The sequence below is a fragment of the Ahaetulla prasina genome, chromosome 4, assembly GCF_028640845.1.
Source record: "Ahaetulla prasina isolate Xishuangbanna chromosome 4, ASM2864084v1, whole genome shotgun sequence".
NCBI lineage: Eukaryota > Metazoa > Chordata > Lepidosauria > Squamata > Colubridae > Ahaetulla > Ahaetulla prasina.
The window spans coordinates 95,827,418-95,843,833 of NC_080542.1; the positions used below are offsets into that span (position 1 = coordinate 95,827,418).

Here is a 16,416-nt window from a genome sequence, read left to right on the forward strand (position 1 = left end):
TGCACTACTATTAATCTTCTCATTAATCTTCTCACCAATCTCTTTCCACTTATGACTGTATGACTGTAACTTTATTGCTGGCAATCCTTATGATTTATATTGATATACTGACCATCAATTATGTTGTAAATGTTGTACCTTGATGAACGTATCTTTTCTTTTATGTACACTGAGAGCATACGCACCAAGACAAATTCCTTGTGTGTCCAATCACACTTGGCCAATAAAAAATTCTATTCTATTCTATTCTATTTTTCACATAATCTAACAGCACTTAAGAGTATCCAAAATCAGGAGCAACAAAGCAGTTTTAATTTAGGCACTGCTAACCGTCTACGTCTGAAAGAAAGACTGTGGCCTAAATCAGAAACTTCGCAACTGAAGAAGAATTTTCTCTTTCTGTTTCTCTTTTAACTCAGCAACGTAGCATCGATCCCTGGAATCCTCATTCCGAAAAAGTGTTCTCTCGTTGCCACCCGCGGTGATGTAGAACCACCCTCAGAATGGCTTTTTTGGGATTGGTGGAAGATGAGATCTGTGCGGCTGTCATTTGATTATAATTGGCTGATAGCGGCTTGGCGGGGTGGGGAGAGGAGAAACGGAGCATTTGGAGGTTGCGGTAGCTATGCCGGACGGGGGCAGTGCAGTTATTGTCTGAGGATAGGTCCTTTCCGGGGGCGGACAATCGGTCGGAGGTTTGCCAGGCCGTTTTTTAATTCGACCTCTTGGCAGTTTGGATCCTACTTCGAAGAAAAAAGGTGGCCCACACCTCCGCGATTACGCACAAGACTCCAAGCTGGCCGATCTGCTACGCCGCCGCCCAACGTTGGTGTCAGGAGCGTCATCGGAGCAGACTTCCCCTCCCCCATCTGCGGCGTTCTCTGGGCCCTCGCGTGCTGATTTCTAGTCGTTTTTTTATTTGTCGGTATTTAAAAGAAAAAGCTCTGTCTCAAATATGAAATAAATACTTGTGATCTGAAACCCAGAACAGAGAAACAGAGCTGTTGCCCGCGCTCTATAAAGTCCCTGAGGGGAATTGTATAGGGGCGCGTGCACTGTGAAACGTGTCTGTGTCTGTGTGGGGGGGTGTTCTTTAGAACTCACACCGCTTAGGTGCGCGCGTGCCTCGGAGCTAAGTTAGGGGCTGTGGGGGAAAGGGGTGGTCGCACGTTCGCACGAGAGGGAGCCTTGGGTTCCGTATCTCTTGTGTGTTTTGTGTGCGTGTAGGCGCGCGCGCGAGCTGGGTGGGAAGAATCTTTCTCTGTGGATCGGGAACACCTCCTCCCGCCCCCCGAAATTGCGGTGCAGGAAACGAGGGTGTGAGTGTAGCTGTAGCCCAAGTCCGGTTCGGGGTGGCTTTTTTTCCCCCTCCCTTCTACCGACCCCTTTTTAGGCCTTTATATTTATAACTATTTATACTGAAACGATTATAAAATAATGGCAAAATCAGGAGGTGGCGGTGGCGGCGGCGGCGGCGGCAATGGCAGTGGAGGAGCCGCTGGCGGCGGCGGCAGCGGGGGTCTAACCTGGGTGGTAAGTTGCCTGGCATTTTCTCCGTATTTCTTTTTCCCCTCCCCGCTGTTGATGCTTTCCTAACAGGTCCAGACCGAAATGAGAGGTGGAAGGCCCCGAGGGAATAATGGAGGAGCAAAGATGCTTATTAGGATGGAGATGCGGGAAGGTAATACGAGGAACTGGGGCGGGGGGACTGTTATTCCCGGTCCGCGAAAGGGATGGAGGCAATGGGAATCGTGGATTTGATGGCATGGGGAGGCTGACATGTTTGGTCTGGGCCTGCAGGATTTGCTAGTTCCCCGAGGATTCATTCACTTATTTAGCAGAAGGGTCTTGCTATTGGTATTCATGCCATTAAATTACAGGTCTCTTTCACTGAATTGCTCGTTTGAGAAGAGGTATTTGCCTCTTGCTAGTTTCTGACACTGTAAAGCTGCTAGACTTGTTTAGATTTAGACCAAGGAAGAAGCTTTCTGGACAATAATTTCACCTATATGAAAATCAGTCCAGTTTTTTTCTACACCTACATGTGTTTTTAAGTTTACTCCATATCTCCTGTCACAAAATAATAAAATCATGAAATGATAGTCTTTTCAATCTTATAGTAGAATAGAATTGAGTTAGTTGGGCAAGAGTATGTAAGGTGCAATATAAGAAAAAATTAAACAGTGAGGTGTTCTTTTAGTCTAATTAAGAGTAATCATTTTTTTCTTGAAAGATTGTGGGGCTGGCAGAGAGACAATAGAATGGATACTGTAATTTCTTTAGCCTATTACTAACTTCTATTTCTCTTATTCCACAGAAAGTTCAAACAGGGTCACTTCCTTATTGTAACTGACCATTAAAAAAGGCAACATAGCAGAACAGTAGCAAAGCAGTTCATGTGTTTATCAAAAGGGCTTGCTGCTATTCTACAGATGCATGAACAAATAGAATGTTAGAACTTGAAGTGGTACTTGAAAAAAATCTTTAAAATCTACTTTTCATGTTAATGTTGCTGTTTCTTTGTAAAACTAATAAAGTCACATGTCTTTTTTGTGTTGAAGAATGTGTTTTTACAGAAGCAGCTGCATCTTAAAAGTAAAGGATGCTGAGACTACAGTCTTATAAACTAAGATTCCGTCAGCATTGGACTGATAGAAAAATAATTTGTATTTACCTGCAAAGTTCATTCTTTTGCTTTTCATACAAAAGTGATTTACATTTGCAAAGTGCAGAAGGGGCAACAAAATGGATTGTATAAAAATGGGCCTGTAACTTGTAAGTGCCTCAACCTGTTGTATCTTATGACAGTAAATGCCATCTTCTCATAAGCAAACCAATAAGCAAACCAGTTTTTTAAAATAACAGATTACAGACATGTTGTAGGTTAAGTTGCAAGTGAATATTTCCAGCTTACTCTTCAGAGTAGCAATGATTCAGAAGTATTTCTTTTAATGGTTTTCTTAATTGTCTTCTCTAAGAGATATTTAAAAGTGGTTATTTTAAGTATAGATCAGGCATGTTCTACCCAGAGCCACAGGCCACATGCAGTGCTTGACAGCTAGTAGTACAGCTTCCCAGGATCATGAACTTTTCATGTTATTATCTGATTTATATACAGTTATATATTTTAGATGTGGTCAAGGCAACTCCTCTTCATTCAGTGTAGCCCAGGCAAGCCAAAAGTTTAAACATCCATAAAAAAATCTTGTTGAATAATTACTCATTCAGCAATCATTGGAAGTTGTGACAGTGCTGAAGGATCAGGACTTATGATAATTCTTTGTAGTTGGGGCCATCACAATGTCCCTGAGATTATGTGATTGCAGTTCATACTTGGTAGTACTTTATAGTTATACTGTTGCATTTCCTCTTAGTCATGTGATCACTGCTTATAACTTTTTACAACTTGCAAATTTCAGTGTCATCTTCCAACAAGCAAACTCAATGGAAAAGCCAGCAAGACGTTACAAATGGTGATCACATGACTTCACAGGATTTGTCTAACAGTAACAACTGAGACTGCCACAATTGTCATTTAAATCAGTGCAGTCACATGGCATTGCTCTTTATAACCTAGTTACAAACAAGTTATGTTCCGGGGGACTGTAAATCTATCATGTTCATAAGTCCAAACATCACTCTAAAAATCACTCTTGCGCTTAATTTCGGGCATGCACAGTTACTATAGTACACACCTCTAAACAGTGAACAGTATTTATGCACAACAGCAAACAGCATGCAAGTGAAGTTTTGAGAAGATGGGAAAGGGTTATTTTATGTATAACTGGTAACTTCTTGGTTGGAATTGTGGACAGATTTGGTAGTATTGGCAAAAGTTCATATTTCGAATATTATCCACAATGGCTTCCAAGCAAGCAATAGATGACGGTCATGATTTAAAATTGGCTTTCTTTGCATTATATAGATAATAATGTGAAATCACAATTGCCAGTTCTTTAGCCAGTTGCCCTTCATACACATTTAAGTTTTTCTCAAGAATCTAGGATTCATAATTTGTTGACATAGTATATGTGTGGATCCAAGCAGTGTGTAATTAATAGATGGCATTTATTGTTATTACTGTTATTATTTGGAAGCCATTAATCTTAGTTCCCTTTTCGGTCATAAAATGTTATTATCTTACTAGCTACTACATTGCTAACTTTGACTTCTCAATCTTAAGTGCCTTCTAGAGTTGTGAACTTCATAGTCATTAACAGTGGCTTAACAAAGACTTAAGAATTCAGGCAGCTGAAACTTGCATATCTGGCAGATAGTAAGGTTGGGGAAGGTTAATATAAGGAAATAACCTTATTAAAGTTATTTTAAAAGCAATCAATTAACATTTTGATTCTTAGGTAATTCTACATTTTTTTGTAAAATAAAATTGTGATTTTGCATCTAATGAAAAATAGAACAGCAAATAAATACTTAAATAACATAGTGTAAGCTGCCCTGATTATTCGGAGAAGGGCGGGCTATAAATGCAAATAAAAAAAAAAAATTCAAGCACTTCATAGCTTATAGCACCTAAATAAAAATCTATCACAGTTGTGTGTATGCCTTGATAAATTTTAGCTTTTAAAAAATACAACAAATTGTCAAGATATAGAACTCTGGATATAATCCCCAAACCTTTTGCTAAAATAATACCAAAACAATAGACAAAGTCTCCTGTATCTGACATTTGGATAACTCATATAAATTGCATCTTTTTTGCCAATTTTTGTCACTATGTCTAAGCAAATGATGTAAATTGATACAAAGTAGTGAAAAAATATATTATTTGTATGAATATAAATAAAAAGTTGACGGGAATGACACAAATTGATTAATTTATGGATTTAACAGACATTTTAATAATATGCATTACTTCGTAAATGCTCCATTAAATCATGGATTTAACTTTGTTGCTTTTTATAATAATGGTAAACATAAATAGTCTGAAACTGCAAAAAAAAAATTAGTAGCACTATGTGTGAAAACATTCATTTCATGGGTTCCAAAAACCTTTAATTAATCTTTCTTCATAGTCTTCATTCGTATTTATTTGCTAATAAATTATTTCTGTCCTTATTTTCCACTACATCTTCAGCAACAAGGTTATGCCTTGAATTTTCTACCCGATACTGAATTTTATATGAATAACAATTTTGAATTTTGAATAAAGCAAATAAATGATAGTTTCAATTAAATTTGGATAATATACAAGTTTTATTTGAATATTTTGAAAATAACCTTTTTTATTATGAGTAAAATATAACTTGCAGCATTTCTTCTGGATAATTCCTGTAAATCAATAACAATTTTTATTTCTGTAAAAACACATTGTATTTATTGATTAAAAGTATATTGACCCTAGATAATTTAATGCACATGTAATTTCTTGTGTGTATTTGGTTATAGCTACATTCTGACCCAAAATATCCTTTCTGAATAAATTGCAGAATGTCCTTAAATTGATACTTTTAAAGTTTAAATTGAAAGATTTGCAACACATTTTACCAACTGGTGTTTATTTGACTTAATATATGATTTAATGATATATATTTTGAAAGGATAGCATCCATTTTTATATTTCCATAAAACTGTCACTAGCAATCTATCTGAGGAAATTGATTGGAAATTGTCACTCTTAACAATATATAGTCCTTAAGTAGCTAAATATTAATTTTCAGAAAGCAAAAACTCATTCAATTCCAAAAATCTGAAACTATATATACATGTGTATATATAAAATTATATTGTGCCCAACTCCGAATCTAGAAATTTATATGCCAGCAATATCCATTAAATTTTCTGTCAGTTTGATTAAGATAACCTGCATACAGAATACAGAATCAGTGAATATTAATGTGAATATGATTTTGATCCATTTTGCCTCCCATCAAAATTAAATGTTACAATGACTTTTTCCTATCAAATCTACATCTGTATTGCTTATGTACCTTATCTTTCTTAATTTGAGCAAGAAAATTAAAAAAAATGTGGTTTATGTAAGGTATTCCCAATATGTAAAATACATGTTGGGAATATCTTAAACCAAGCCTTTTTTTTTCCAAGTTTACATGGTCATTCCAGAGGACTGCTGTGCTAAGGAAATGAGGTATCTGTGTTAAGATATTCCTATCAGCAGCTATGTGCACATGTTTCAAAACAGATAAGAGGTGGCTTAATGAGTAATTAATGTGTATTTACCAAAAAAGCATTTACAAAGCTGGGAAAACAAACCTCTAGGAAAGAGCATAACACATATAATTCACATAGCAATGTATCTTAAATCTTATAAGACATTTGAAATAAGCTGAATGATTTAAAAATTAATATGAACTTAAAATGGTGTACTTCAAGAAGTGAGTTTGCAAGAATAAATGATGTTGCATCCTAACACATTTTTTATTTCAAGAAATGAGGTGAGATTGTCCAACATATCTGAAGAAGTTGTGAGTTTGTATATGAGCAAAGAAGTACTTGAATGAAAATTTTAGTAAGAAAGGTAACTTCTTGGAGTCTATATGTCCTATTCTGTGATGGCTTTAAAGCAGGCTAGGCAAGCTTTTTTTTTTTTTTTTTGGTTAGTCCTTTTAGGCTAATTTACAATTTTGTGAGCATGTTGCATGTCCTCACAGAATGCCTGCAATAAAGATTGTGCATGTTTGTCATGGATGTGTTGAGTTACAAAATATCCATCTATGGTTGATAACAGATGGTTAACTGGCAAGTTTGTTTTCCAACTCGCTTCCCCATTTCCAAATATGTTTTGAATCATTCCAGCTTTCTTTTATCTTTTATAACTAAATGAGGACCCTTCCAGAAAAAGCAGAGTTTTTTTTAATGAATGCCACTGATATTTCAAGTTACTATGTGCCAAGTATTTTACGTGTTATTTCCATTCTTTAAAAAGTTTAGTATTATCTTCGAGAAAGCTGAATATAGCTGTATAATATTCAATGTTAACATGAATAATTTTGTCTAAAACCACTGTTTTCTGCAAAAAAATAATTGCTTTTCAGAATTGCTAGTATGTTTCAAGTAAAGTCTAATTGTATATTGGATGGACAGTATTTTTGAAGAAGTAGCTAATTTGTGTATTTCGGAGGCTTTTCAAAATCTCAAGCATAGTTAGATATACAGATGTTACTCATTGTGGATAGAAATAATATTTTGCCCCATTTTTACTTTTAGGAGGAAATATTCAGAAATGAATTGCTGTTCATTCCAAAGATTTAATATATTGAATGTCTGACTTATTTTGTTTTAAAAAGAAAAAACAACCATTTAATACAAACTATATCAGTTGGAAGGGGAAGCAATAATGTATTTTTTTCAATTGTAGCAATTGAAATACTGAGTTATTCTAACAATTAACTCTAGACTCTAAATTCCTCTCTGTCCCATTGGTTTGAATAGAGTAGAATAGAATAGAATAGAATAGAATAGAATAGAATAGAATAGAATAGAATAGAATAGAATAGAATAGAATAGAATAGAATTTTATTGGCCAAGTGTAATTGGACATACAAGGAATTTGTGGCAGTCTATGACAGTTTGATTATTTAGTAATGTTTGTGATTGTTTTTGTAATCTAATTACTATTTTAACAGTTTTAAATGAATATTTGTTCAATAATTATATTAAAGGTTTAAAATAGAACACTAAAAGGTAAAAATTAAAAAAGAAAAGAAAGAAAAAATGCAATAGAAAATAAAAAGGACTTCCTCTCATCCCTAAGAAAGTGATTCCACTCTAATCATAGTTTATATAAACAACTCCATAATCTGTTCACCTCCTCTTAACTAAGAACCATAAAACCCATTCCATAATAGGCAAATGAAATAAATAAATTCCTCATTCTTCAATCTAATTACCAGCAAAAGATCCAAACAAAGATCTAAGATTTTAACATTAGTTAATATATATTAAATTCAACATTCCAGATTTCAACAGTATAAGGCAGAAGACAGAAAATGGTTCCAATATCCCAATGTAAACAAACATATTGTTCTATCAATAAAAGGTTATGTTCCAAGAAGTCCATTTTGTTTGCAAATTCAACATGGTCAGTACAGTTCTCATTTTACAATATGCAAGCAGACCTGTAAGTATTGTGCAAATGGAAGTCAGGAGAAGGCAGAAAAAGAAAACTGGAAAGGATTAATTTCCAGAGCATCACCTATATAGCAGTTCTAGAAACTGTTCCCACCTTTTTCCAGCTTTAGGATCTTCTAGGGTTGGAGATTTGAACTGAATAGAATAGAGCTGGAAGGGACATTGGAGTCTTTTAGTCCAGTCCCCTTCTCAAACAGGAGACCTTACACCATTTCAGACAAGTGGCTGTCCAGTCTCTTAAAAACCTCCAGTGAGGAAGCATCCACAATTTCTGAAGGCAAGCTGTTCCACTTCTTAATTGTTCTCACTATTAGAAAGCTTTTCCTTGATTCCAGTTGTTTTTTTCCTTGATTAATTTCCATCCATTGTTTCTTACTTTGCTCTCTGGTGCTTTGGAAAATAAGCTGATCCCTCCTCTTTTGTGGCAGTCTCAAATACCGGAATACTTTCCCTTCAGTTTTTTTTTTTCTAGACTAGGCAAACCCAAATCCTGCAACCATTGTTCATGTTTCAGTCTCCATGACTTTAATAATCTTAGTTGCTCTTCTCTGCACTTTTTCCAAAGGTTCAAAAAAATTTTTGTAATGGGGTGACCAAAATTAGATGCAGTATTTGAGGTGTGGCCGTACTAAGGCTTTATAAAGCCGTGCTAATACTATATGTGGATTTGGTTCTGTGCCTCTGTTGATACAAGGATTGTATTAGTTTTTTTAGCTGCTGCTGCATATCTAGTGCTGAACCTCCTCTAGGACTCCAAGGCCCCTCTCACAGTTATTGTTTTTCAGCCAGGTTTTACCTAATCTGTACTTGTACCTTTCGTTTTTCCTGTCTTAAGTGTAAAACCTTGTTTTTCTCCAATTTCATTTTATTGGATAGGGCCCATTGTTCAAGTTTGTCATGATTTCTTTGGATCCTGAGCTTGTCTTCTGGGGTGCTCTCTCTTAGTGTTCTGGGTTATCTTCTGGGGTGTTCTCTCTCTTCATCATCTGCAATTTTGATGAATTCCTTCTATTTCCTCTTCTAAGTCATTATGAAGATATTGAAGAATACTGGGCCTAAGACAAAACATTGCTCTACCCCACTGCTTACTTCCCTCCATGTAAATATAACTATCGTTAACAACTACTCATTGAGTACAGTTTGTCAGCCAGTTACAAATCCACCTGGTGGTGATGCTGTTTATCTCACATTTTTCTAGCTTACCAAGAAGTGGGTTTTGGACAGGTTTGTTTGTATATACAAATGTTCACAACAAATATTTGTAATGTCTGTAAAAGAAAACCCAGGTTTGACATGGCAAAGGAAGATAATTTCTCCTTTACAAAAAGACTAACTCTAATACACAATATTCTAAACAGCAACTTTTGCAATTTGAATATACATGTCATATTCCACTCTAATCCATAGGTGCACTTCCACATTTCACAAATAATAATCCTAATATCTTAATATAACAAAAGATTAACATTTAACTAACATAGAGAAATAACTTCTTTTAAAAAAAAATTCTCCAGATTTTTCTGATTAATTAGAAATCATCTAAAGTATACACTGGATAATAAATAAAATATGATTTTAAACTATTTGAACCTTAAACAAGCCTCATCTTCTTTATTGTACAGTTCTCTTTCTTTCTGGTTTTTGGCAAAGCTTTAGTTGTCCCTATAGTTAAACAACAAATTATGATCAATGTAAATTGGCAAACCAAAGACAATGAAATACATGAATCCAAGGATTATTAACATAATTCCAAATGTAATTTTATTACCTCAGAAACTATCCTCAGCAGCATTCTTCTTGAATGGGATTTTAGCCATCTATGATAGCCATTTAGTGAAATTCCTGGCAGATTAAAAAATAGTATTGTAGGCAACATCTCTTGGCATTGCTGGACTCTACCTTATCTTATTATTTACAACAATAAATGAATAAATTGTAAGCAAAATACCAGTTGCTAACAATTTTATCTCCACAAATAATTGTAAGCTCATTTAGGCCCAGTTTTATCTAAAAAATTAAAATAATATTTGCAACTCACTATTTGTTTAGAAATATGCATGTTTGCCAACTACATTAAACTGGCATGATAGTTTTTCAAGTGCTAAATAAGGTGGGAAAAAAGTAGCCTACTTGTCTTCACATTCACCTTGGCAAAGATTTCTTAAATTCACCGGCCTTTCCTCTTTATAGTTATTTTTCAACATCTGTATGTCCCTCCAGATTTCAAAGGAGCCTATAGACTGAAAAAGATAATTTAAAATTATACATACATACATACATACATACATATATATATATATATATATATATAGTAACAAAGTAGATTAACTTTCAGATTATAGGTATTGTTGTACCAGTAAAACATTTTCCAAAGCTTTTGAGTAGGTCAAAACTAGGACTTATATTATTTTATATGTATTACAGACACTGTTTGATAATCAAAACAATGCTTCAAAAAAAGAAGAACCTGAACACACAAATAAAAATGATTCAAAAAAACTGTCTGTTGAGAGAGTTTATCAAAAAAAGACTCAACTTGAGCATATTCTTCTCCGTCCTGATACATACATAGGTTCGGTAGAACCTTTAACTCAGGTAATTTCCTTTTTCTATTTATTTGAAGTGTTGATATTATCATTGAGTATATCAAATCTTGCTTGTATTTGGCTGGTACAGATGGTAATTTGGACTTTTTTTCTATTTTTTAATATTTGTTCAGTCATTTGGTGAGTGAGTGGTAATATAATTAAATAAATTCTAAAATATAGTGAGCATTCTTTTAAAAAATTAAACATATTTTAAAATAATATATATAACATTTTTATTCATAACAAAACTTTATTTACAGCTGATGTGGGTGTTTGATGAAGATGCAGGAATGAATTGCAGAGAAGTCACTTTTGTTCCTGGTTTATATAAAATATTTGATGAAATTCTTGGTAAGTATTTATAACAATGATATATTAACAGCATTTCAAAATTATTTTGAAACAGAAGAATTCAGGTATATTTTGGCATATTGTAGATACATTGTTATTAATAGTAAATGTGTTAACTTTTAAAGAGATGAAAAGAAACCTTTTCCTTTCAGAATTAATTATGAATTTATTCGTAATGTATGTATATGTGTGTGTGTGTGTATGTGTGTGTATATGTGTATATATATATATATATATATATATATGTATGTATGTATGTATGTATGTATATATGTATATGTATATGTATATGTATGTATATATATTAACATACTCATATTATTTTTCTGTGACCTAGATTTTTTTTTTAAAATACATTTCTATGAAAATCCTGGTAACTAATTGTGGGAAGCTATACTAATCAATGATAATTTTACAACAGGAATTAATTCAAAAGTAATTTAATCAAAACTGCTACTTATGTGGCATAACTTTGTAGTACATCTTTATTTCATATTTTCTTATTACAATTTCATGTCAAGTATCAGCATATGCTTTTTAAAAATATTCAGCAGGTTGATTTGAATCAGTCTGGTTCACTATCAAATTCTTATATTTACAATATCCTGATAATCAATTATAATTTTTCCTAAGTATTACAAATTAAGAGGTTGCATGGATAATCCTTGATTACAACCAGTCTCTTAACATTTAATGGCCATTTGAATTTATAGTGGACCTCCCAAAAATTATTTACAAATCATTCCCAAATTTATGGCCACTGCACCCCAGTGGTCATTCAGTCTTACAACCAACTGCAGAGACACTGCAGCCCTTTCTCATGTATCTCCCCAAGCCCTCACAGGCCTTTTGACACGTTGCATTGCATTGACACATTGAGGGAGGGAAAGGCCTGCAAAGACCTGGTGGGAGGGGGGATTAGCCTGAAAGAAGGCAAAGTGGTCTGTGGATACCCATTAGGGAGAGAAAAACCTACAGGGACCCAGTAGAAAGGAGGAAAAGATCTAGGATGACCAAGATGGAGGGAGAAAGGCCTTTGGGGACCTGGTGGGAGTGGGAATCAAAGGGATGAGAAGCAGAACACAGGATGTTTCCTGCAATTTCATCAAGAGAATTACTACATTTTCTTAGAAGGTTTCTTTACTTTTAATGAATCTTGCTTAGAAATTCAACTTTTTTTCTTTATGATTATATAATAAAAGGAAAACAGATACTGAAATATCTCAGTTGACAGAAGTATAGGAAATCTGTAAGATTAAAATATTGTAACTAAACACAAATGACCAAAACTTGATTGTTAACATTTTCATTTTGGAAAACTGACATAAACATAATATACAAGGTGCCCTTTAGTGTATATTTTTATATAGAAAGAATAGAAAACTAATTGCAAAATATAAGTGATGATACTATTCTAAATCATTCTATAAGAAAATCCAATTGAACTCTGGGCCTGTAAAACTTTCTTGCACAATTGCTGAGATTTGTTGTAATTACTGCATATAAAAGTAAAGCATTTCTCTTATTTGTAACTTTTAAAAATTGTTTAACAGAAGTTATTAAGTTATTAAGTTAAATAAATGCTTATTTATTCTAGTAAATGCAGCTGACAATAAGCAAAGAGATAAGAATATGACATGTATCAAAATATCAATTGATCCGTAAGTATGATGTTTGTTCTTTAATAATGACAACATACTATTAAAATTCTCATTGTGAAGAAGATTCTATGTAGTTGTAGAACATACGTGGTGGGATTGGAAAGCCTTGTAACTTTAATATTGCTTTAAGTAAAATACAGTCTAAAATATAGGCAAGATTCTAATTTGAAGATTGCAACTACAGCCACCACTTCTCTCAGCACTGGAGAAAAAATATGCACTGTGTGGTATTCTACCAGCGATATCATTGTTTGTTATGTTTTTCTTGCACGTTATTTTCATTGTTTGTTGTGTTTTTCTTGCACGTTATCTTCATTGTTTGTTGTGTTTTTCTTGCACGTTATCTTCATTGTTTGTTATGTTTTTCTTGCACGTTATCTTAATTGCTCTCCCACAGCGTAAGATATTGGTAGCTGCAGTGAACTTACTGCTAATCGGGTAACTTGTATATTTGTAAACTATTAGATATGATAGACTGAAGCATTTGTATTACATTGCTGAAAACTATAAAGGCAACTGTACTTTTCTGTGGTTAAAATATTTACTATTTTCACTTCCAGTGAGTCAAATATTATAAGTATATGGAATAATGGAAAAGGTATTCCTGTTGTGGAACATAAAGTGGAAAAGATGTATGTTCCTGCCTTAATTTTTGGACAGCTATTAACATCCAGTAATTATGATGATGATGAAAAAAAAGTTACCGGTAAATATACTAATACAGCATAACATAAATGATAATTTTTAAGTAGTAATAACAATTTCATGGCATTTGATGCTTTAATTGGTGGAAGTTAAGAGATTTATAAGTGGAACTAATTTTACATTCCTGCTGCAAAATTCTAAACGAAGTGCTATAGTATTTGTATGTTAAAATACAACACAGATAGCTCTTGATTTATTATCAAAATTGAGCCCAAAATTTATGTTGCTAACGAGACAGTTGTTAATTAATTTTGCACGATTTTATGACCTTTCTTGCTACAGTTGTTAGGTTAGTAACATGGTTGTTAAATCTGACTTCCCCATTGATTTTGCTTGTCAGAAGGTCACAAAAGGTGATCACATGATCCCAGAACATTGCAACTGTTGTAAATATGAATCAGTTGCCAAGCATTTGAATTTTGATCATGCAACCATGGGGATGCTGCAATGGCTATAAGTGTGAAAAATTCTCGTCATTTTTTTCATGATGTTGTAACTTTGAATGGTCATTAAATGAACTATTGTAAGTCAAGGACTACCTGTATACCATTTGCAGATGCATGGCATGTATCAGTGGGGGAGACATAGTAAAAAAAAACATTTTGAGAGGTATTCATGTTCCCTACCTTTTCAGGTGGTCGCAATGGCTATGGTGCAAAACTTTGTAATATATTCAGTACCAAATTTACAGTTGAGACTGCTTGCAAAGAATACAAACATAGTTTTAAGCAGGTATGATTGTTTCCGTTTGCTTTCTTAACGTATCTCTTATGTGATTAAAAGTTTTCAAACAGTTTTTAAAAAGATGATAGGACAAGATATTCAGAGATAAGTTCACAGGGATTTCTCTGATTGAAGCTTTGAACAATAGAATTTATTTAAATGAATGTAATTGTAGAAGTATATAATTTTACTTAGTCTTAATCTTAATTGAGAACTAAAAAATATTATTTGTCAGAATCCTGATTTATTTTTTCCACTTTATTCAACATCTAGTCAGTATATCATAAATTAATCTAGTGATAATGTGGTAAATAAGCACATTATATTCAATGCATTAATTATATAGTATTGTGAACACATGGCTTATGTTTTTCAAGAGAAATATAAAATAAATAACATGTGATGTTATTTTAGTTTATATGGGAACTGAAAAAAAGAAATTTAGAATGACTGACTGAAAAACATATTTCTTTACTGCTGTGTTTTTGTCAGAAATTTTCTATTAATGAATATGTTTGTTTTTTATCTTTTTTTTAAATTAAGACTTGGATGAATAATATGATGAAGACTTCAGAGCCCAAGATTAAACATTTTGAAGGAGATGACTACACATGTGTGACATTCCAACCAGATCTTTCAAAGTTTAAGATGGAAAAGCTTGACAAAGATATAGTAGCTCTTATGACAAGAAGAGCTTATGATTTGGCAGGAGCATGCAAAGGAGTCAAAGTTATGCTTAATGGAAAGAAATTACCTGTAAGAATGTTAGTAAAATATTTATATAATGAAATTCTATGTATTCAAAGCAGAAAGTGATTATTCTTGTTAAATCCTAGGTGAATGGCTTTCGTAGTTATGTTGATCTTTATGTAAAGGATAAGTTGGATGAAACTGGACTTGCTTTGAAAGTTATTCATGAACTTGCTAATGAACGCTGGGATGTCTGTCTTACTTTAAGTGAAAAGGGATTTCAGCAAATTAGTTTTGTGAACAGTATTGCTACCACAAAGGTGAGTTATTTTACATACTTAAGAGTGATTAAAATACACAGCACAGCACAACAATCAGCCTATGAACCCCTCAGAATCCAAATCAACTGCACAGCCAACCAGAGACAGTACCAATCCTCAACCAATCCACACAACCCACACCAGCAGTTCACCTCCCAATGACCCTGACCTGATGTAATCTCCTTATCACAAGACCCATCACAAGACCCACTGATGAGTCACAGTTGACTTATCACAAGACCCTTACTTGGCACACCCACATCTTAAGGCCTTATAAATAGGCCTTATAAACACTGACGTCCCCTAAACTCCACTAAAGATGTTACCTAGCTTGGTAATGGAATGTTTGGAAACTAACCAATAGCCTCGGATAATGAACCTTCTCCCTCATCAGGAGAGCTACAAATATTTGCCACTATTGCAAAGCACAGCACAATCTTTGAATTGGAATTAATGTACTTTTGGTTTTTAATTTTATAAATTGTATTATATACACAACAACATAAAATGCAATGATAGAAAATCACTGGGCTAATTTTGATATTCATCACATATATGCCTGAAGCAAGTAATGCAAATTTTTTTTAAAAAGTTGTGAAAGTAATGTCAAACAGGTTATTGATTTCATATAAACAAATGTAATGTATATGATTTGTATTAAATATTGGTGTCAGTATCAATGTCTGTTACATGCCTTAAAATTATAATATGTTAGTACATAGCGCATCATTTAATTCTTTCTAAAACTCTGTATTTGAATATTTTTGAGCAGATTACTTAGAAAAATAGTCTGTTTTAAAAATTCTGTTGTTAGTGATTCTTAGTATAACAAGTCATCCAATTCAAAGATAGCTGGTCAGCAGATCAGATATTACATTTTCAGTATAATTGTTACTCACTTTTCATTTTTTAATCTCAGTGATAGGCAGTTAAGATTGCAAAATTAGATTATATTGGTATTACTGCAATCCTTGAGATACATCTTGGTATAGTGGTTGAGACTATGACTTCTTTAGGCATAAGCCAGCTAGGTGACCTTGGGCCAGGCTAGGAAGACTGTAATGGCAAACCATTTCATAATTTTTTGCCATAAAAAATGGATTTTTACTGTATTATATTACAGTAAATATTCCCATTTGTTACCTCAATGTAGTTGTGAAGCTCTACTGTACAGTTTAATTTTAAAAATGAAAATATGTTCACATATGTGTGTACCATATATAAATTTTATATGGTAAACACAGATAAATTAAAAATACTTCAATGTGA

General features: G+C 33.3%; 1 protein-coding gene across 3 annotated transcripts in view; it reads left to right on the top strand.

Annotated features, from left to right (window-relative positions):
* Window positions 1-594: 594 nt before the first annotated feature.
* Window positions 595-16,416, top strand: part of TOP2B (DNA topoisomerase II beta) — a 69,709-nt gene continuing 53,887 nt past the window's right edge. The window contains exons 1-9 of one of the 3 annotated variants that reach the window (XM_058184369.1): window positions 1,470-1,533; window positions 6,407-6,496; window positions 10,534-10,704; window positions 10,958-11,048; window positions 12,646-12,709; window positions 13,270-13,415; window positions 14,049-14,146; window positions 14,681-14,893; window positions 14,974-15,147. In XM_058184369.1, the coding sequence (XP_058040352.1) occupies window positions 6,476-6,496; window positions 10,534-10,704; window positions 10,958-11,048; window positions 12,646-12,709; window positions 13,270-13,415; window positions 14,049-14,146; window positions 14,681-14,893; window positions 14,974-15,147 (978 nt within the window). In that variant the 5' untranslated portion in view covers window positions 1,470-1,533; window positions 6,407-6,475. Of the gene's footprint in view, window positions 1,534-6,406; window positions 6,497-10,533; window positions 10,705-10,957; window positions 11,049-12,645; window positions 12,710-13,269; window positions 13,416-14,048; window positions 14,147-14,680; window positions 14,894-14,973; window positions 15,148-16,416 lie in introns of those variants that run through there. The other 2 variants (XM_058184368.1, XM_058184370.1) reach the window with 2 other exon arrangements.